General features: G+C 36.1%; 1 protein-coding gene, 1 non-coding gene and 1 pseudogene across 2 annotated transcripts; all 3 read right to left on the bottom strand.

Annotated features, from left to right (window-relative positions):
- Nucleotides 1–12608: 12608 nt before the first annotated feature.
- Nucleotides 12609–14370, bottom strand: LOC128196614 (uncharacterized). The gene is made up of 5 exons (XM_052878098.1): nt 14187–14370; nt 13903–14070; nt 13547–13600; nt 13177–13323; nt 12609–12983 (listed from the first exon to the last, which is right to left on the bottom strand). The coding sequence occupies exons 1-5, from the start codon at nt 14316–14318 to the stop codon at nt 12609–12611; spliced, it is 876 nt and encodes a 291-aa protein (XP_052734058.1). The 5' UTR covers nt 14319–14370.
- Nucleotides 14371–17344: 2974 nt separating this feature from the next.
- On the bottom strand, nt 17345–17463 carry LOC128197269 (5S ribosomal RNA). The gene has a single exon (XR_008249674.1). It is a non-coding gene; the product is annotated as a 5S ribosomal RNA (ribosomal RNA).
- A 214-nt stretch (nt 17464–17677) lies between these two features.
- On the bottom strand, nt 17678–17796 carry LOC128197286 (5S ribosomal RNA; annotated as a pseudogene).
- Between the last annotated feature and the right edge of the window lie 2026 nt (nt 17797–19822).

Genomic DNA, 19822 nt, shown 5'->3' with positions numbered 1-19822 from the left:
TGCAATGTCAAACCGATCACACAACATTTCCATATCAAATAGATATATCTAACAACTCAAAACAATGTACACATAACACATTTTCTTTATATCCTTTTAATACCCATATTTAGGTAACTCAAACAGCTTTGAAACCATCACCAACAGCTTCGGAAGGGTCAAAACCCCCCAAAACGAACTAAAGAACGTCCAAAACGGACATCCAGAACCCCCAAAACTCCCAAAAACAAAATCTGCAGCATGCTGCTGCGTTCAGGCGCACTGGAGCGCGACCAGAGGGCGCTGGAGCGCGATTCAACCTGACCATCGCGCGCTGGAGCGCGATAAATGGGCGCTGGAGCGCCGTGACAGCAACCAGATTCTGGTTTTCACCCAGAATTTTCCAGATTTGATTTTCAGTACATATTCAACACTTCTAACATGTTTTCAAACATATTTGGAGTCTATTACCACTCCACAATCAACCAGAAACATCATAACATCAACCTATCCAATTTCTCATGCAAAAATCAACTCTTTTAACTATCCAACAACCACATATCCCTTCAAAATTTTCTAACAACTTGCAACCCAACATTCAGCACCCAACAATGATCTTTCCTCCAAGATTTTAAACACCAAAACAAATCAATAATGTACTGCAACTTATCCCAAAACAGTTTGCACATACCACTTTCTAAATTCAAGAAAACAAAGGAAAGGAGTAGCTTCCACCACTCAAAATCCCAAAATGTGCCACATCCAAATATGAAAACAACTTATATAACTCTCACCTTCATCAATCTTCAATCCATTTTCGCAAATCAAAATACAGTGAGATAAACTCCTATATATACAACCCCATTTCATGACCAAATTGGTTCAAAACTTTCCATCCACATATACCATCATAAAAGAATGAAATCCCACCATCAATTCAACATAGATCCATCAATTTCCACCAATATTTCATCATATAACTTAATCAAGATTCATAGATCAAAGTTGTAGCACAAGGATCCCTTCAAATCAACCAATTAAAATCATGGCATGCCTATGTATACGATAATCCCAATTTCTCATTCTCAAATCCTTAATACTCAACATTTACCCATAAGAAACCACATATTCATCAAGTAAATTCTGCACACACATAATCACAGAAGAGATAAGTTAGCTCCCCTTACCTTTTGAAGATCTTAACTTCTTCTTCCAAGAGAGTAACTCCTCCTTTCCTTGGTAGACCAAGCAAGCTCCAACACCTCTGCACACTTAGAGTTTCGTTCTCCTCACACCAAAAAGCTCTCCACTCTCCCCAAATTTCCAAATCTGATTTGGATTTAAAGAAATGGCTCCAAGACAAGCAAGGACCCAAGATATTGTAATTTAGCAATAAAAGACCAACATCTGGCCATCCTAATCCATTTTCCAGCCCCAAAATCCGGAAAGAATGGTTTGTGGGAACATTCCCCAACCTTGCACGCTCAAAAAAAACGTGTTCCAGGCTGTTATGTTTCCATAACTGACGTAGTTAATCGATTAACTCAAGTGCTAATCGATTAACACGAGTCCAGAGGCTAAAACACGAAATTTCTCTGTAATAATCGATTAACTACAGCTGTTAATCGATTATTCCAGCAAATTAAAACTCAAACAGCACATCTGTCACAACTTTGACAGTTCGGTTGAACCCCTTCCCGAAGTCGGAATTAGGCGTATGAGTACTCGAATCGAAGCTCTTTGAGTCTACTTTCCAATGGAAAAAGAAACAACTCAAAATACTAATTGTATAAAAAGTTATACATAAAATAGTAAACCATGTCAAATTTTGACAGCATTCTATTTTACACTACAACTTGAGATTTTTACAACTTGGTAAAATTTTGAGTTTACAAGGGTCTTACATTCTCCCCTCCTTTAAAAATTTTCGTCCTCGAAAATTGTACTTGTTAACCAAAAAGATGAGGATAAAGATTTTTCATTTCTTCTTCCAGTTCCCAAGTCATTTCTTCAGTCTTCTCATTCCACAACACTTTCACTGTACGAATATCCTTCCCTCTCAACTGCTTTGACTGAACATCCAGTATTCGCACAGGTTTCGTGTCCAATAACAAGTCTTCTCTGATTTGAACATCATCCAATTCGAGCACATGATCAGGGTTTGACACATACTTCCTCAACTGAGAAACGTGAGACACATTGTGTAAATTTTCCAATTGAGGAGGTAGTGCAATTTCATATGCTACTGGTCCTATCCTTTTGATAATCTGAAATGGTCCAAGAAACTTCGGAGATAACTTCCTTGACTTGATGGCTCTTCCAACTCCTGTCATCTGAGAGACTCGCAAAAAAACATGATCTCCCACCTCGAACTCAAGAGGTCTCCGTCGTTTATCTGCATAAGACTTCTGCCTACTCTGTGTTGCACGCATCCTTTCTTGTATCAGCTTAACCTTCTCGGTTGTCTTCTGTAACAACTCTAGACCCACCGATATTACTTCCCCATCTTGGAACCAGCACAAAGGCGTCCTACACCTTCTCCCATAGAGAGCTTCATACGGTGCCATTCCAATGCTCGCGTGAAAGCTATTGTTGTACGTGAACTCCACCAAAGGTAACACCTCACTCCAACTTCCTAAGTGATCCAGTACACATGCTCTCAGCAAATCTTCCAAGGATTGTATAGTCCTTTCAGACTGTCCATCCGTTTGGGGATGATAAGCTGAACTCATCCTTAACTCTGTACCCAAAGATTCTTGCATTTTCTTCCAAAATCTTGACGTAAATCTTGGATCACGATCTGAAATAATGCTCTTGGGCACTCCATGCAACCTTATTATCTCCTTAATGTAAAGTTCTGCTAGCTTATCCAATGACATCTTCTGGTTGATGGGTAAGAAATGAGCACACTTTGTCAACCTGTCCACAATCACCCATATAGAATCATGACCTCTCGGAGACCTTGGTAAATGAGTCACAAAGTCCATTGATATGTCATCCCACTTCCACTGGGGAATTTCCAACTGTTGCAGCATTCCTCCTGGTCTTTGATGCTCAATTTTAGCCTTCTGACAAGTTAGACAAGAGGAGACAAATTCCGCCACATCCTTTTTCATTCCAGTCCACCAAAAAGAATCCTTCAGGTCCTTGTACATCTTAGTCATACCAGGATGTATGCTAAGACGACTCTTATGTCCTTCTTCCAGAATCTTTCTTATCAATTCCAACTTTGCTAGAACACACACCCTGTTTTTGAACCGCAAAACTCCGTCAGCTCCTAGACTAAAATCCTTAGCCTGCTCTGTCCCTAACAACTCCACCGTCTGTTGTAAGTTTGCGTCTTCTTTTTGCTCTGCTTTAATCTTCTCCAAGAAGTCACTTGTGATCTTCAAATGACTACACCAAATATGATCTTGGTTCAACTGTAAACCCAAGTTCATATCTCTAAACTTTTCGATTAACTCTAGTTCCTTAACCATCATAGCTGACATTTGTATCCGCTTCCTACTCAAAGCATCTGCAACAACATTTGCCTTTCCTGGATGGTACTGTAAGTCAAAGTCAAAGTCCTTCAAGTATTCCATCCATCTTCTCTGCCTCATATTTAACTCCTTCTGATCGAAAAGATACTTCAAGCTCTTATGATCACTAAAGACCTGAAAACGTGATCCATAAAGATAATGTCTCCAAGCCTTCAGAGCGAAAACAACAGCGGCTAACTCGAGGTCGTGTGTTGGGTAATTCCTTTCATGTACCTTCAATTGCCTCGATGCGTAGGCCACTGGTCTCTTCTCTTGCATTAACACACATCTGAGTCCTTGGTGTGAAGCGTCGCAAAACACTTCAAAAACCTTCGAAGTATCTGGGATCATTAGCACTGAAGCACTTGTCAGCATTCTCTTCATCTCTTCAAAGCTTGCTTCACACTTGTCCGTCCAAGAGAATGGTTGATCCTTCCGAGTCAACTGCATTAGTGGACCTACTATCCTTGAGAAATCTTTGACAAATCTCCTGTAGTACCCGGCTAGGCCCACAAAACTCCTCACCTCAAACACTGTTTTTGGACGTTCCCACTTCAACGCTGCTTCTACTTTGGCTGGATCCACAGAAATTCCTTGGGTAGAAATCACATGACCTAGAAACTGTACCTCATCCAACCAAAACTCGCACTTGGATAATTTCCCGAACAACTGGTGCTCCCTGAGTGTTTCTAACACTGTCCTCAAATGTTCAGCATGCTCTTCCTGATCCTTAGAATAAATGAGAATGTCGTCTATGAACACAACAACAAACTTATCTAACCAAGGCCGGAAGATTCGATTCATGTAATCCATAAATATTGCAGGAGCATTGGTCACTCCGAACGGCATCACCACAAACTCGTAGTGACCGTAACGTGACCGAAAGGCTGTCTTCTGTATGTCTTCAGGCTTCACTAGGATCTGATGGTACCCAGACCTTAAGTCGATCTTTGAAAACACGCCAGCTCCACCCAATTGATCCAACAAGTCTTCAATCCTCGGTAATGGATACTTGTTCTTGATCGTCAGCTTGTTTAACTGCCGGTAGTCAATGCATAACCTCGAACTTCCATCCTTCTTCTTCACTAATAGTACTGGTGCCCCCCCCCCCCAAGGTGAAGCACTTGGCCTGATGAATTTCTTTTCTAACAACTCTTCAATCTGCCTCTTTAGTTCGACCAATTCTACCGGAGCCATCCTGTACGGGGCCACAAACACTGGTCCAGCTCCTGGTACTAGATCAATGGAGAACTCTACTTCTCTGCTTGGTGGTAATCCTGGAATTTCATCCGGAAAGACATCCGTAAACTCCTCTACCACTAGGATTCTCAATGATTTTTCTCCAGAACCCTTCTTCTTCTCCTGAGCCATCACTACAAAACATGTGGCTCCATTACTGACCTCCTTCAAGGCTTCCTTAGTTGTGATCAACTTAAAATCGTCAAAGTCCGAAAACACCAACTGTTGTCGTCCACAGTCGAGAAGAATGTGATTTGCAATCAACCAATACATTCCTAGGATGAAATCTAAACCTTAGGATGGTAGAAAAATCAAGTTCTCCTTGAACTTGTGTCCAGCCAAAAGATCGTGATTCCAACACAAACTAAACTGGTTGAGATCTAACCCGATATGTGTTGTAGAAAACACTAGTTTACACTAGTTTCTCATAAGAAACAACACCAACAATTCCTTTGATTCTCTCAGTCACATTGTGAGAGTTGCAATTCTCAGTTCTCTGAGACATGATGCTCTTTACACGCATAATAATAACACAATCAATTTCATAAAGAAACAAGAAAATCACAAGAATGCATGATAGAATTTCTCACTCCCTAGTCCCCAAAATTTTATTTTCGAAAAAGAATCACTGCTCTGATACCACAAGTGTAACACCCCGAAATTTGGTGTTACGTCGACTAATTTTTCCGTAAAACACGTAAGTAAAAATTCAAATTTTAATATTCAACCTCAACGGAAAAATAGTACGTTATTTATTACAAACCGATTATTCCGAAAATAAAATGTTCAAATAGTCAGGATCGAATAAAATATTAAAATACATTCCCAAGTCATCTATCCCATCTCTCTTTCATCCTTTATGCATGTTCAGAAGCATCAGCCATCACATCTGTAATAACATCTGCTCCCGTATAACATCACACATTATACGATCATCGCATTCACATGCACAAACAAGCAAGGGTGAGCTAACGAAAATACAATATACATACATCCCAAATATACTTATACCTTAAGTATACTACACACCCAACATACTTCATAACACACTACCATTCACATCTTAACCAGATCAAACTACACACACAAGTACGAATTATACTTCAACCACCTTACATACACCAATATGTATCACACCAAATCAGAATGCACACACCAATATGCATCATAAACAAATACCTGCATATACCAATATACACATAAATAAACAGCATGCATACATCAATATGCATCATAAACAAATACCTGCATACACCAATATACACATAAATAAACAGCATGCATACATCAATATGCATCATAAACAAATACCTGCATACACCAATATGCAATCACCCCAAATCAGAATGCATACACCAATATGCGCGAACGTCACTCCCATCACTCTTTTCAGAGCTTCCCCGGGCAGTTACACATTACCCCAATGTGTAGTGCTGCTTCCCATCACTCTATAGGGAGATTCCCTGGGCAAGTACACAATGTCACCCTCCATCACTCTGATCAAGAGCTTCCCCGGACAAGTGCAAGTATACCCCCCATCACTCACCTAAAGAGATTCCCCGGGCCAGCACGCACAACGTCAATTTAATTATCTCGAGCTTCACCGGACTAGTATCCCACGTCACCCCCATCACTTTTACATAAATGTAAGAGATTCCCCGGGCGGTTACACATTACCCCAATGTGTAGTGCTGCTTCCCATCACTCTATAGGGAGATTCCCCGGGCAAGTACACAATGTCACCCTCCATCACTCTGAACAAGAGCTTCCCCGGACAAGTGCAAGTATACCCCCCATCACTCACCTAAAGAGATTCCCCGGGCCAGCAACCACAACGCTTACTATCCACCACTCGTTCAATAACATCATCTGACCAAAATATCCATATACCATAATCCTTACAATACCAATCCAACCATACCATAACGCCCATATCATATCATCATCACATATTCGCCAACCATGAACTTAGCATATGTTCAATATATTCAAATGCATAAGTGAGATTATCACAATACCATATCATTAATAACCTCAATTCTTCATTTAACATGAAACTCATAATCAAATCATATACAACCATGATTTCAACAGTACTTAACCATCCAAACATCATTCTCATATCAATTTGCAATGTCAAACCGATCACACAACATTTCCATATCAAATAGATATATCTAACAACTCAAAACAATGTACACATAACACATTTTCTTTATATCCTTTTAATACCCATATTTAGGTAACTCAAACAGCTTTGAAACCATCACCAACAGCTTCGGAAGGGTCAAAACCCCCCAAAACGAACTAAAGAACGTCCAAAACGGACATCCAGAACCCCCAAAACTCCCAAAAACAAAATCTGCAGCATGCTGCTGCGTTCAGGCGCACTGGAGCGCGACCAGAGGGCGCTGGAGCGCGATTCAACCTGACCATCGCGCGCTGGAGCGCGATAAATGGGCGCTGGAGCGCCGTGACAGCAACCAGATTCTGGTTTTCACCCAGAATTTTCCAGATTTGATTTTCAGTACATATTCAACACTTCTAACATGTTTTCAAACATATTTGGAGTCTATTACCACTCCACAATCAACCAGAAACATCATAACATCAACCTATCCAATTTCTCATGCAAAAATCAACTCTTTTAACTATCCAACAACCACATATCCCTTCAAAATTTTCTAACAACTTGCAACCCAACATTCAGCACCCAACAATGATCTTTCCTCCAAGATTTTAAACACCAAAACAAATCAATAATGTACTGCAACTTATCCCAAAACAGTTTGCACATACCACTTTCTAAATTCAAGAAAACAAAGGAAAGGAGTAGCTTCCACCACTCAAAATCCCAAAATGTGCCACATCCAAATATGAAAACAACTTATATAACTCTCACCTTCATCAATCTTCAATCCATTTTCGCAAATCAAAATACAGTGAGATAAACTCCTATATATACAACCCCATTTCATGACCAAATTGGTTCAAAACTTTCCATCCACATATACCATCATAAAAGAATGAAATCCCACCATCAATTCAACATAGATCCATCAATTTCCACCAATATTTCATCATATAACTTAATCAAGATTCATAGATCAAAGTTGTAGCACAAGGATCCCTTCAAATCAACCAATTAAAATCATGGCATGCCTATGTATACGATAATCCCAATTTCTCATTCTCAAATCCTTAATACTCAACATTTACCCATAAGAAACCACATATTCATCAAGTAAATTCTGCACACACATAATCACAGAAGAGATAAGTTATCTCCCCTTACCTTTTGAAGATCTTAACTTCTTCTTCCAAGAGAGTAACTCCTCCTTTCCTTGGTAGACCAAGCAAGCTCCAACACCTCTGCACACTTAGAGTTTCGTTCTCCTCACACCAAAAAGCTCTCCACTCTCCCCAAATTTCCAAATCTGATTTGGATTTAAAGAAATGGCTCCAAGACAAGCAAGGACCCAAGATATTGTAATTTAGCAATAAAAGACCAACATCTGGCCATCCTAATCCATTTTCCAGCCCCAAAATCCGGAAAGAATGGTTTGTGGGAACATTCCCCAACCTTGCACGCTAAAAAAAAACGTGTTCCAGGCTGTTATGTTTCCATAATTGACGTAGCTAATCGATTAACTCAAGTGCTAATCGATTAACACGAGTCCAGAGGCTAAAACACGAAATTTCTCTGTAATAATCGATTAACTACAGCTGTTAATCGATTATTCCAGCAAAGAAAAACTCAAACAGCACATCTGTCACAACTTTGACAGTTCGGTTGAACCCCTTCCCGAAGTCGGAATTAGGCGTATGAGTACTCGAATCGAAGCTCTTTGAGTCTAATTTTCAATGGAAAAAGAAACAACCCAAAATACTAATTGTATAAAAAGTTATACATAAAATAGTAAACCATGTCAAATTTTGACAGCATTCTATTTTACACTACAACTTGAGATTTTTACAACTTGGTAAAATTTTGAGTTTACAAGGGTCTTACACCAACCCTTTCAAGGATTAGGTTGGATATATCAAACCACTTCTTAGTAAGATACTAGATGTTGTGGAGGTTCAATATACACACATATCCATAGATCTCCCCATTAGTAGGATATTATCCGCTTTTAGTATCAGTCCAAAAGGCCTCTTACTAAGGGATGTATCTTATGTGTATATAAACCCATGTGTATTTCATATTTTATCCGATGTGGGACTTTGTTTGTACCCAACAGGAGTGTGATCTTCAAAATGACAATTGTCAAAATGCAATCTCATATTTCATTAATGAAGACAAAGTTTAGGTGCATTCACCATAACTCAATCCCACTGTACTTCTTAATGGCTTTCGACTTTTGGGAACTTTTATACCATAACTCAATCTACTAATTCAAGAGACTTTGGAATCAACAAAATATTCCAACACAGTTTATAAGCAACCTGTTTTCACTATCCGAACGTTCCCTTACCCCCATTTATTTTTTCAGCTTTCAATTAAAGGTTCAAAGACTATATAAATACTGTTTGATATTTTATGAAGTATTCACTTAATTGTTTTGTACTATTTACTATATTATTATACTTAATATTATTGATTTGAGAGTATGTGAGTATATTTTGTACATAGATCTCTCATCGATCTACTTTAAGATCCAATCATCAATTGTAAAAATTATCAACTCAGTTCCTAAAATTATCAACTCAGTTCTTGAAACTTAATTAATTTTCTGTTTAGAATTTTGAAATACAGTAAAAAAAATTAAGGTTATAGTTAAAAGTAAATTAATTGTCTTAGAATCTGATTGTGAAGTAATGTTACATACATAAAACTCCATGTATATTTAATATTTAGTAAAATTCGTTGATTATGAACAAAGAAATATTGATATAGTTGTCTACCTATAAACAAAAGTTTTGCAACTTATTTCAAAACTAAATTAAAAGATGAAAAGTGTCAGGCCTCGAAAAACGTGCGTCCACGTGGCGTCCACGTGGCAGCAAGAGAGCACGCCACCTCAGCAGTACACATGGCCGACAAACAGTGCCCGACACCCTCTGCTGAACGCCAGCTGTCGCACGCCCAACTGAGTCAGAGCACAGTGGGAACGTGCGTCCGGTGTAGTGGATTACACGTGTCTCCCTGAGAGTTGACGTCCGGCATCTACAGTCAGAGAGAACGTGCGTCCGCGATGGTGGAAGACGCGTGGCAACAGTGCAGTGGTCGACCGTCCGGCGTGGGTTGTCAGAGGCGTAGTAGAGTGCTCAGGCAGAGTGCAGACGTGCGTTGGCGGAATGGGGTGCGCTGGTGGTGTGCGAACGTGCGCTGGCAAGTGGAAATTCTGAACTTATTCCCCACTTGCCCTGCACGCACCTCTCTTCTGCATTTCTGAGAAACCTAAGTTCTCTCCTCCTTCTCTCTACACTCTCTGCACCCTTATCTCTCTAAGGAACCACCACTGCACCTCCTCCAATTCTGGTTCCGGCAACGTGGAAGGACGCTCGGCGACAAGAGCTTCCAGAGGAGAACGTTCGGTTAGTGAATCTCAGTAGCGTGATTCTGAGTTTGGTGTTGGGGTTCGTTCGCTCGTACAGTGGATTAACGAGCGCTGGTTAGTGGAACTTGAGTGGAGAAGCGTCTGTGTGTGCGTCAGTGAACGTTCGTCCATTTCCGGGTAAGGGAAGCTTATTTAATTTAACTGGTTTGATGTATGCTATGTTGAACGTTCGTTATTTGGCTGTATGAAAGAAATGCATGATGTATGAAATGATGGTATGAACGTTCGTTATTTTACTGTATGATGTTTCTAGGGTGACTTGCATGAACGTTCGTTATTTTGATTATATGAAGCTGTTATGCTTGATTTATGTTGAACGTTCGTTTTTATGGAATGAGAATGATATATGACTGAGTTACATATTATGCATGAGATGTTGGATAAAATGAAATATATGAAATTGAGAGTTTGGGTTTATATGAACGAATGAGATGATTTGATTTTATGAGAAATGAACCTTCCATGAGATGTTGTGCGTTCGTTCTGAACGGTCATTGACCGTTCGGTTCTGTTGGCAAAAATCATTGAAATGGGATACTGTCATCTGGGTAGAATCCTGGTCGAGAACGAACGTCCTCACTGTTTGAGCGTTCGGTTTTTCACTGTTGAATCCTGTACGTTTGATGAACTTCTTTCTTTCTGTGTACTTGTATGAATATGTAACAGTGAACTTTTCCCCGTTCGTATTACTGCTCCAAACTTACTTTAGTTTATTTTTCAAGATTTTCAATCTGAGTTATTGAACGTTCGGTCTTACACCAGACGTTCGCTCAGAATAGCGTTCGGTCTTACACCGGACGATCGTACTGGAAGGCGTTCGGTCTTACACTGAACGTACGCTCAAAGTGGCGTTCGGTCTCATACCGAGCGTTCGTCCTAATAGTGCTCGGTCTTCAACTGAGCGTTCGTCTAAATAGTGCTCGGCCTCGAGCGTTCGTCCTAATAGTGCTCGGTCTCCAACTGAGCGTTCGTCCAAATAGTGCTCGGCCTCGAGCATTCGTCCTAATAGTGCTCGGTATCATTTTGAGCGCTCGTTCTTTTCCCCACTGAATAGCGTTCGTCCAATGAACAGTAGATTATGTATTCCCGTACGTTATTGAAATTCTGCCGTTCGTACTTTGATTTGAACGAGCGTCTTTTGGTCTCACTGACAGCGTTCGTCCTCGGTCTTATTGAGAACAGAACGTTCGGTTTTGATGATTTCCCTATCAAGATGAAAATGATTATGGATTGGTGAATAGTGAATGGTGAATAATATTTGAGATGAAATGAAAGTTATGGATATTGAATGAGCGTTCCCGGTAGGAACGACTCTTGGAAAATTATTGGAAATTGTTAAGTATGACTGTGGGAAGTTAATGTTGGCTGTTCAATCCTGATGTTCCGTGAGTGCTCGTTCTCAAGTAGAGAACGCACGTCATGTGTGGGAACGGCAGGAGGTCGTCGTCCTTAGAGGTACTTTGGACGAGCGTACTAACCTCGGGTGGCAGCTGATGAGGATGCCAGTTACCACACCACCCGGGTGCGCGAACGCCTGTAACTACGCAGATTTCATACAGTCCGGACAGTCAGTCGTGTTGAGTTTTATTTTGTACGTGCGTTAAATTATGTGATGTATGATGAATGCGTATGTTGCTATGTATGTGTGGAATAAACTGTTGACTGGAACTTATATGTTAATGCATGAGTTAAATTACGTAAGCTTACCCTTTCGTTTTCCTTGTGTTGTCCTTTGTCCTTGTACGTCCGTCTTGTCATTGCGATGATCATCCGTGTGGATGTGAGCAGAGGGAGACGAGCGTTTGGAAGAGGCGCTGAATGAAGAGAACCTGGTTGATGTTGAAGTGAAGACCGAGCAGTGAGACACTCGGCTAGTTAGTTGTTGAAATGAGTGGTCGTTCGACCATCTCTAGTTTTCATTTAAATTGATTTCGGCCGTTCGGTAATTGTTTCTGTAAACCGTTCGGCCAGGTTTCTTGTACGCTCGACTTCTTATTGTAATTCTTATGTGTGACGTGCGGCTTTTGCACATTCGTCCGTTATGTTGGTTTTGTACTCAAGGACGTTCGTCCTTGCGCGTTCGTTCGTTTGAAAGTTTTAAAATTTTCAATTTCCTAGTGGAAAACTGTTTGAATTATTATTATATGTGATTTTCTAAATTTATAGTTATGACTGTATTTTTGGGATGTCACAAAAAGTAACAATAATATTAATCTTCCACTACAAAAAGAATATTATAAAAGTAGTTTATTCGAAATCATGACAGTTTTTCTTAACTTTATTTAAAGTTTAATTGGAAAGCAAATTAATTTCCACAATTACCACCTGGCCCTCCAAACATGAGAATGTCACCAAAGTGAGGTCCTTTATATCCATAATATCTAACATCATAACAATTGGGTTTGTCGGTGAAGGAATTAGCTTCATATACTTTAACTCCATGAGTTTTTCTTTCATTATCTTGAATCGAAATTTGTTTATAGTAACAAGCGTGCGTAGGATTATCATCATGAGGAAAATGGCCAGACCCCATTTGAGGACTTTGAGTACCAGGATGAGTTCTTGTTCTTCCACCCCAACCTACTTCATTAGCTGAGCTCATGTTTGAGAACAATTTTGCTGGAAAATATCCAATGGGCTTATTGTCTATACTTATCCACCAATTTTTGGTTACAGGATCCTGAAAACATACAAACATTTATGTATCATGCCTAGTGTTATTTGTGCCTATCGCCCAATATTACGTTTTTTTTTTCACTATATGAATTTAGTTAAAAAAGTATATTCTAGAAATAAAAATATATTAATCCCATGTGAGTTAAATCAAGTTTTATCTTTTTATCATAGTGAAATATATACACAATTATTATCACCTGAGTAATGGAAAAGGCAAGCACACAAAGCCGTCCTCCATATTGAGAGATAGTACCTATGGCTCGACCGATGAATATTTCTTTGCTAGTTTGAACAAAACCTGCACATCGAATATTGTAGCATCCTGTCTTTTTGTAGTTGTCTGACTGTAAATTTTTTATACCATATCAAATTTTGAATAATAATATTAATATGATACAGTAATTAATTCAAATTTATTAAGGATCTATAATAAGGACATAATTATATCTTATATATAAAGAGAAAAAAAAATATCCTTCAATGAATAAGAAAGACTTATTAAGGGAGTATATCTATGTTTCATTTATATAAATTAAGTATAAACAAAATGTAATGATATGTTCTTACCGTCCATGAGATATAAAAATGGGTTGCATGATCATTGTATAGTTGTGGACTCACCTGATAAGAATGTATTGGATTAATTATAATATTATTACCTTTTCTCAAAATAATGGCAATTAAGTCACACTTATACATGCACACATACTCACAAGCACACATGCATTACACATGCACAAAGTATGCACCAACACACACGTACACACACCCCTATCCACACAAGCACACAAACATGCATATGCGCACACACACCCACACTCACACCCACACCCACATCCCACACCCACCCACATCCCACACCCACAAACACATGCATACACATACATACATAAAAAATGCTAATTGTGAAAATTTCAACTCACATGCCATCCTAATGAGATTTTGTTAGTGGATTCTATGGGACCATTTTGAACCCATAAATGAGACATAGAGATTTGAAGATTGGTATCAACTCGTGGATTAAAAATACTATTTAAACCTCCAACTCCATAATAAGGACCATAATTTGGTTTAACAGACACTTCTGCGACCTGAAAAATTCAATATATACAAATAAATAGCCAAATTGAAAAAAATTAGATTGAATACAATTTTAAAAAAAAATTAAGTACCAGCATTTTAAACTACTTTTATAAAAAGATCTTACATGAACACCAGGAAGATCTTGAAGCAATATATGATCATTGAGTAATGATTTTTCTCTAATAAGATCATCTTTTGTTGTTCTCAATATAGGAACAGTCCCCGTCGGACATTCATGCTTACCCAATCCAAACATGGGTCGAATTCCTGAAGTTTTTTGACTTATCTCTCCAGTCACATTTTGAAAGTTAGGTTTTTTCTAAAAATAAAAAAATAAAGAAACAATTTTTAGAGCATGAAAAACATGGTAGAAGAAGGGTTGGAAATTAACCCAAAATATTGAAAAGAAAATGAAAGTGAAATTTCTTTGTAATTAGAGATTTTAATTATATGCCTGCAATTTATGCCCCTTTAATAAAGGATGATCAAATGATGGTTGTTTATAAATGTCGATGCAATCCACGATTTGTCCATTCTTCATCTATCAAATCCAAAATAAAACACATACAAATAAAATTATTAAACCATACAGTGTGATTCAACTAAAAGAAGCATGTCATATCATGAAATATCAAAAAGTTGAGACATACATGAATACTCTTAATGGCAGGCTTAGCAATAATCTCAAGTTGTCTCTCTATCTCCCAGTCATCTTTTTGTATAGATGGATTTCCGTCAACTTTATAGCTAACATGACTACTCAACAAATACAGGACAAACAACACGGTAAGAATCATCTTTTTTTTTACAACCGAAATAGTTTAATCCACATATATATATATATATATATATATATATATATATATATATATATATATATATATATATATATATATATATATATATATATATATATATATATATATATATATATATATATATATATAATCAATTGATTGAAATATCCAAGGTGAAATTAATAAGATGTTTAGATGAATAATAGAGTCAAACATGATGTATAGTCACGAATGTCATAAAAAGCAATGTATAATACTCATTTGGTTTCTAATCATGATTTTAAGTTTTTTCCTATAAAATTTGAACTACTTATGTAAAATATATATATATATATATATATATATATATATATATATATATATATATATATATATAAAACTATTGTTACTTATTATATAGCAATTAATATAACATTTAATATTTGGTATTCATTATTTATTATAAGAAATATATGTAATTTATATATATATATATATATATATATATATATATATATATATATATATATATATATATATATATATATATATTGATTAAAATATTCAAAGTGAAGCTATAAACATTTTTATGTGAATAATAAAGTAAAATATTTTCTGTATATAATAATGAATTTCATAAAAATAATGTACAATGCTTATTTGACTTCTTCACATTTATGATTTTAAGTCTTTTCTATAAAATTTGTAAAAATATATCTAAAGTAATAACTATTGTACGTTACTTATTGTATAGTAATTAATATACACTTTATATTTAACATTTATTATTTATTTGGAATTTATTAGCAATTATTATACGTTTTTGTTAACTTTTAATACGCATATATAATTTATGATTATATATAATGAATTGATTAAAATATTTAATGTCAACTTAAACACAGTTTTAGATGAATAATAAAGTCAAACACACACACACACACACATATATATATATATATATATATATATATATATATATATATATATTAAATTGATTAAAATATTCAAACTCAAATCAAAATTTGTTTTAGAAGAATATTAAAGTAAAACCTCTACTATATACAGTCAACTATTGTACGTTATTTATTATATAATAAGTAATACATACCATTTAATGTTTAAAATTTATTTTTTATTATATGGCATTTACTAGTGTTTATTATATATCATGATTAAATATATAAATATATATATTTATTTATTTATAATAAATTGATTAACATACCTAAAGTCAAGTTAATAATGTTTGTAGATAAATTATAAAGTTAACCCTGGATATAGTCTTAAATGTGTCTTATATTTTTAATACAATGTATGAAGAGTGATTGGAGGCTCATAGCTTGTTCCAAACGATGAAAACCCATTTGAAAACGTAAGACTCCATGAAGATGATGTAGTTGGATGTAAAAACATGAAATGATGAATGAACTTGAGTTTGGAGATTGGTTTAGGAGAGTTTCTTGAAAGGAACTGGGTCAAATCTCAAAGAAACAATGAGAAGTAGTCAAAGAGACAAATAATCCTAATGAATTCGGAACATTGGAGAGTTACAAAAATGACACAATTTCTCTTTACTATTTCTAAGTTGGTTTCAAAAGCTTAAATCATTCATATACATAGAAATGAGAAGTTAACCCAGGTAAAAACAAAGTACAAACAATCTGAAAAAGATTTAAGAACTTTCTTCAATAATAAGGATGCATGCATCTCTCAAGGTTCCTTGACCTCCCAGAAATGTTCTAAGGGTTACTCGAAGACTAAGCAAGCCCAAAGAGCAACTCAGTTCGTGTCATTACTCAAGAATCAACTTGTAAACCTAAAATTGTACAATTATGGGATGTTCCATGATTTAATTGATTGTCACTATTTTAATTAATTAAATTAAGGCTATCTCACTAAAATGACCAAAATACAAGGCCTAAAAGAAATATGAGCTTGGCCAAAATACAAGACCTAATGGAAAGACTTATCTACACAGAAAGGTCTAATCATATACAAAAATATACAACTTTGACTCACATTTACAAACAAGGAAAAAGGATTGGGCATTGCTCCTAACTTATGTTATAGCTCATTGGATGAGTTTCCATGATACCCCCCCTCTTAAAGACGATATGGCCTAAAATCGAAAAGATATCTAAGGAACCACAACTTTATGTTTTTATCTCTTCTTGTATTAAAGATCAATCTATAATAATCATGAAACAAAATTTGAATAAGTTTTTGTGCCACGTGTGAAAAAAATAATAAAAAAAGAAACCCTTCTTGCATTTTTGAAATGTTTTTCTTGAAGATTAATGACGCATACTTCACACATAAAAGATTAACAAGGCATACTTCGCAAAGCATCGTCTGATGGGTATGAAAGATGGGTATCTAAATAATACATACCCATCAAAAGTCGTAGTAAGAGTTAGTTAGAGTTGTGTAGGCGGTACTTTGGGACTTGGTTGTAACTAACAAGGATGAAAAAAAACGTAAAAAAGAAAAGAATGTGAAAAAAGAGGTGCAACACGAGGACTTCCAAGGAGGTCACCCATCCTAGTACTACTCTCGCCCAAGCACGCATAACTGCCAAGTTCTGATGGGATCCGATGCATTAGTGGTGGTATGATCACACCTGTCAAGAATTGCACGATCAATGTATTTATGGCTTCGATAGTGTGTATAAGTTTCAACACTTGGGGAGATGCGTGCGAGGGCGAGGGACCTAAGGTGGATGATTTGGATCCGAAAAAGTCGTAGTAAGAATTAGTTGGGTGTAGGCGGTACTTTGGGATTTGGTTGCAACTAACAAGGACGAAAAAAACATAAAAAAGAGAAGAATGTGAAAAAAGAAGTGCAACACGAGGAATTCTCAAGAGGTCACCTATCCTAGTACTACTCTTGCCCAAGCACGCTTAACTGCAGAGTTCTGATGGGATCCGATGCATTAGTGTTTGTATGATCGAACCGATTAAGTAAGATGAGTATGTGTTATTAATCTTTCATACAATGACATAGATGTTGGGTATGTAAGATGGGTATCTAAATATTCTTTCATATAATGACATAGAAAACTTAACAGTAGTATTTAAAGGAAGAAAACAATAAGAAAAATATAGTTCTCCCTTAAGAATTCTTAAGAGGTTCCATTAATCTTATCAAAGATTAGAACGAGTATAACTCACTCATGGTTGAGTATTCTTACACTACTCTTGGATCCAATATAACCCACTCTTAGTTGAGTATCCTATGCCACTCCTAACATCCATTGACAACTCGTCTAGTCCGAGTATTCTTACACAACTCTTGGTTGTGAGTATAACCCACTCCTAGTTGAGTATTATATGCCACTTTTATCACCCTTAGATAACACGTCTAGTCCGAGTTTAGCCACTCTAGGATCTATCCTTAAACAACTGTCTAGACCGAGTTTACCCACTTTTATCATCCCTCTTCATTTTTCTCTAAATTAGAAACTTTCTTCTCTTCAGTTTATCTTCTTCAAGAAATTTATTCCAGAATGCTCTTTGCTTCTCTCAACGTCTTTATCCAACGTGTGCAGATGTTCTGATTAATCTATTGTGTACTTCTGTTCTACACAAATAACGAGGAAAATGTATACAAGCAAAATAACATTTTACAGTACATACATTAAATGTTTTGAGCATTTATAGAAGTTAATTTGTACTGCTTGTTTAAAACATCTTGTCATACATTTTGTCAGTAATTCATGCATCGTTCAAGTATATCATTCAAGGAGGGTTGGACGATGTATAACAATTTTTACAGTAGACGAAATAAGCCATTAGACTCTTATGAAAAGTTGTTTTAGATGTATATTTTAGCGTGCTTTTCATTAGACAATATTGTGTATGAAATACTTTTGCTTACAACACTATTTTTTTTTATGTAATACGTTCAAGCTTCAGTGTTACTAGAATTCTCAAGAAAAGATATTTCAATTTGAGAGCTTGATAGCATATCCTACTATTTTGCAGACATTCCTAAAATTATTCCTTCATGACATATTTTTCTTTTTGTCTCTCTATGAATATAAATCCTGAAGTATATTATCAAGAAAGATTTTGTTGATAGGGGGAGCTACATTTAGGAAAACCTATCTGACACATTTCTTTTTTATGATGAACAAAAGAAATGTTTTGTGGTTTCTTGCACAACAAATGGCATAACAATTGCTTGAGCATTACTATGTTCGTGCTTGAAATGCTTGGTATATGTATTCATTGATTGTAAATGAATCATAAGTTCAAACACATTACAATTGTATATTTGGAAGAAATAATCGATTAACCAATGTATATAATCTATTAAATTTCTTCAGATTTCAGTACATGCTTAACATGGGCAAAATAGTTGTGTAATAATTGATTACATTAGTTGAATAATCGATTAAAACACGTTGTTATGCCAACATGTGTTTGTTGAGTGCATTGATATGTTTGGAATGAAAAATTGTTTTGAAATTTGCTTAAGTATGGAACTTAACTGATTACATAAGTTTCGTAATCAATTAAAATGATTATCTTGTGAAAATCATTTTGATTTAAAGCCATAACTGTCTATAACTGTCATCTGTTTGTTGTTGGCTTGTATGATTTATTGAATTGATTGCATGCACTGTTTAATCTCTTAAATCTGAAGCACATGTAAAATATTTAAAGCAGAAGGAAAAGCTAAAGATTATATTAATTGCATAATCATTGCCTCACGATTTGAAAATCCTATAAATAGACGTCTTGCACATTGTTTCAATACAATTACATGAACATTCACTTTCATAACTAACTTGTTTGTTGAGTATTGATTGTAGGAGCGTCTTAGAACAAGTCTTGAAGAATAAAAGATTTCATTTGGGTTATTGATAAAAATTCTTGCAAGAAAGTTGTGCTGAAACATTGCTGATCATATCTGCACTTCTAGTGTATTCTTTGAATATCAGTGTTTATATTTCAATCAAGAGGATTGTGTTCTTGTT

This window comes from Vigna angularis, chromosome 5 (assembly GCF_016808095.1).
Source record: "Vigna angularis cultivar LongXiaoDou No.4 chromosome 5, ASM1680809v1, whole genome shotgun sequence".
NCBI lineage: Eukaryota > Viridiplantae > Streptophyta > Magnoliopsida > Fabales > Fabaceae > Vigna > Vigna angularis.
The sequence above is the reverse complement of the archived record's forward strand: the minus strand, read 5'-3'. Positions and strand labels throughout refer to the sequence as shown.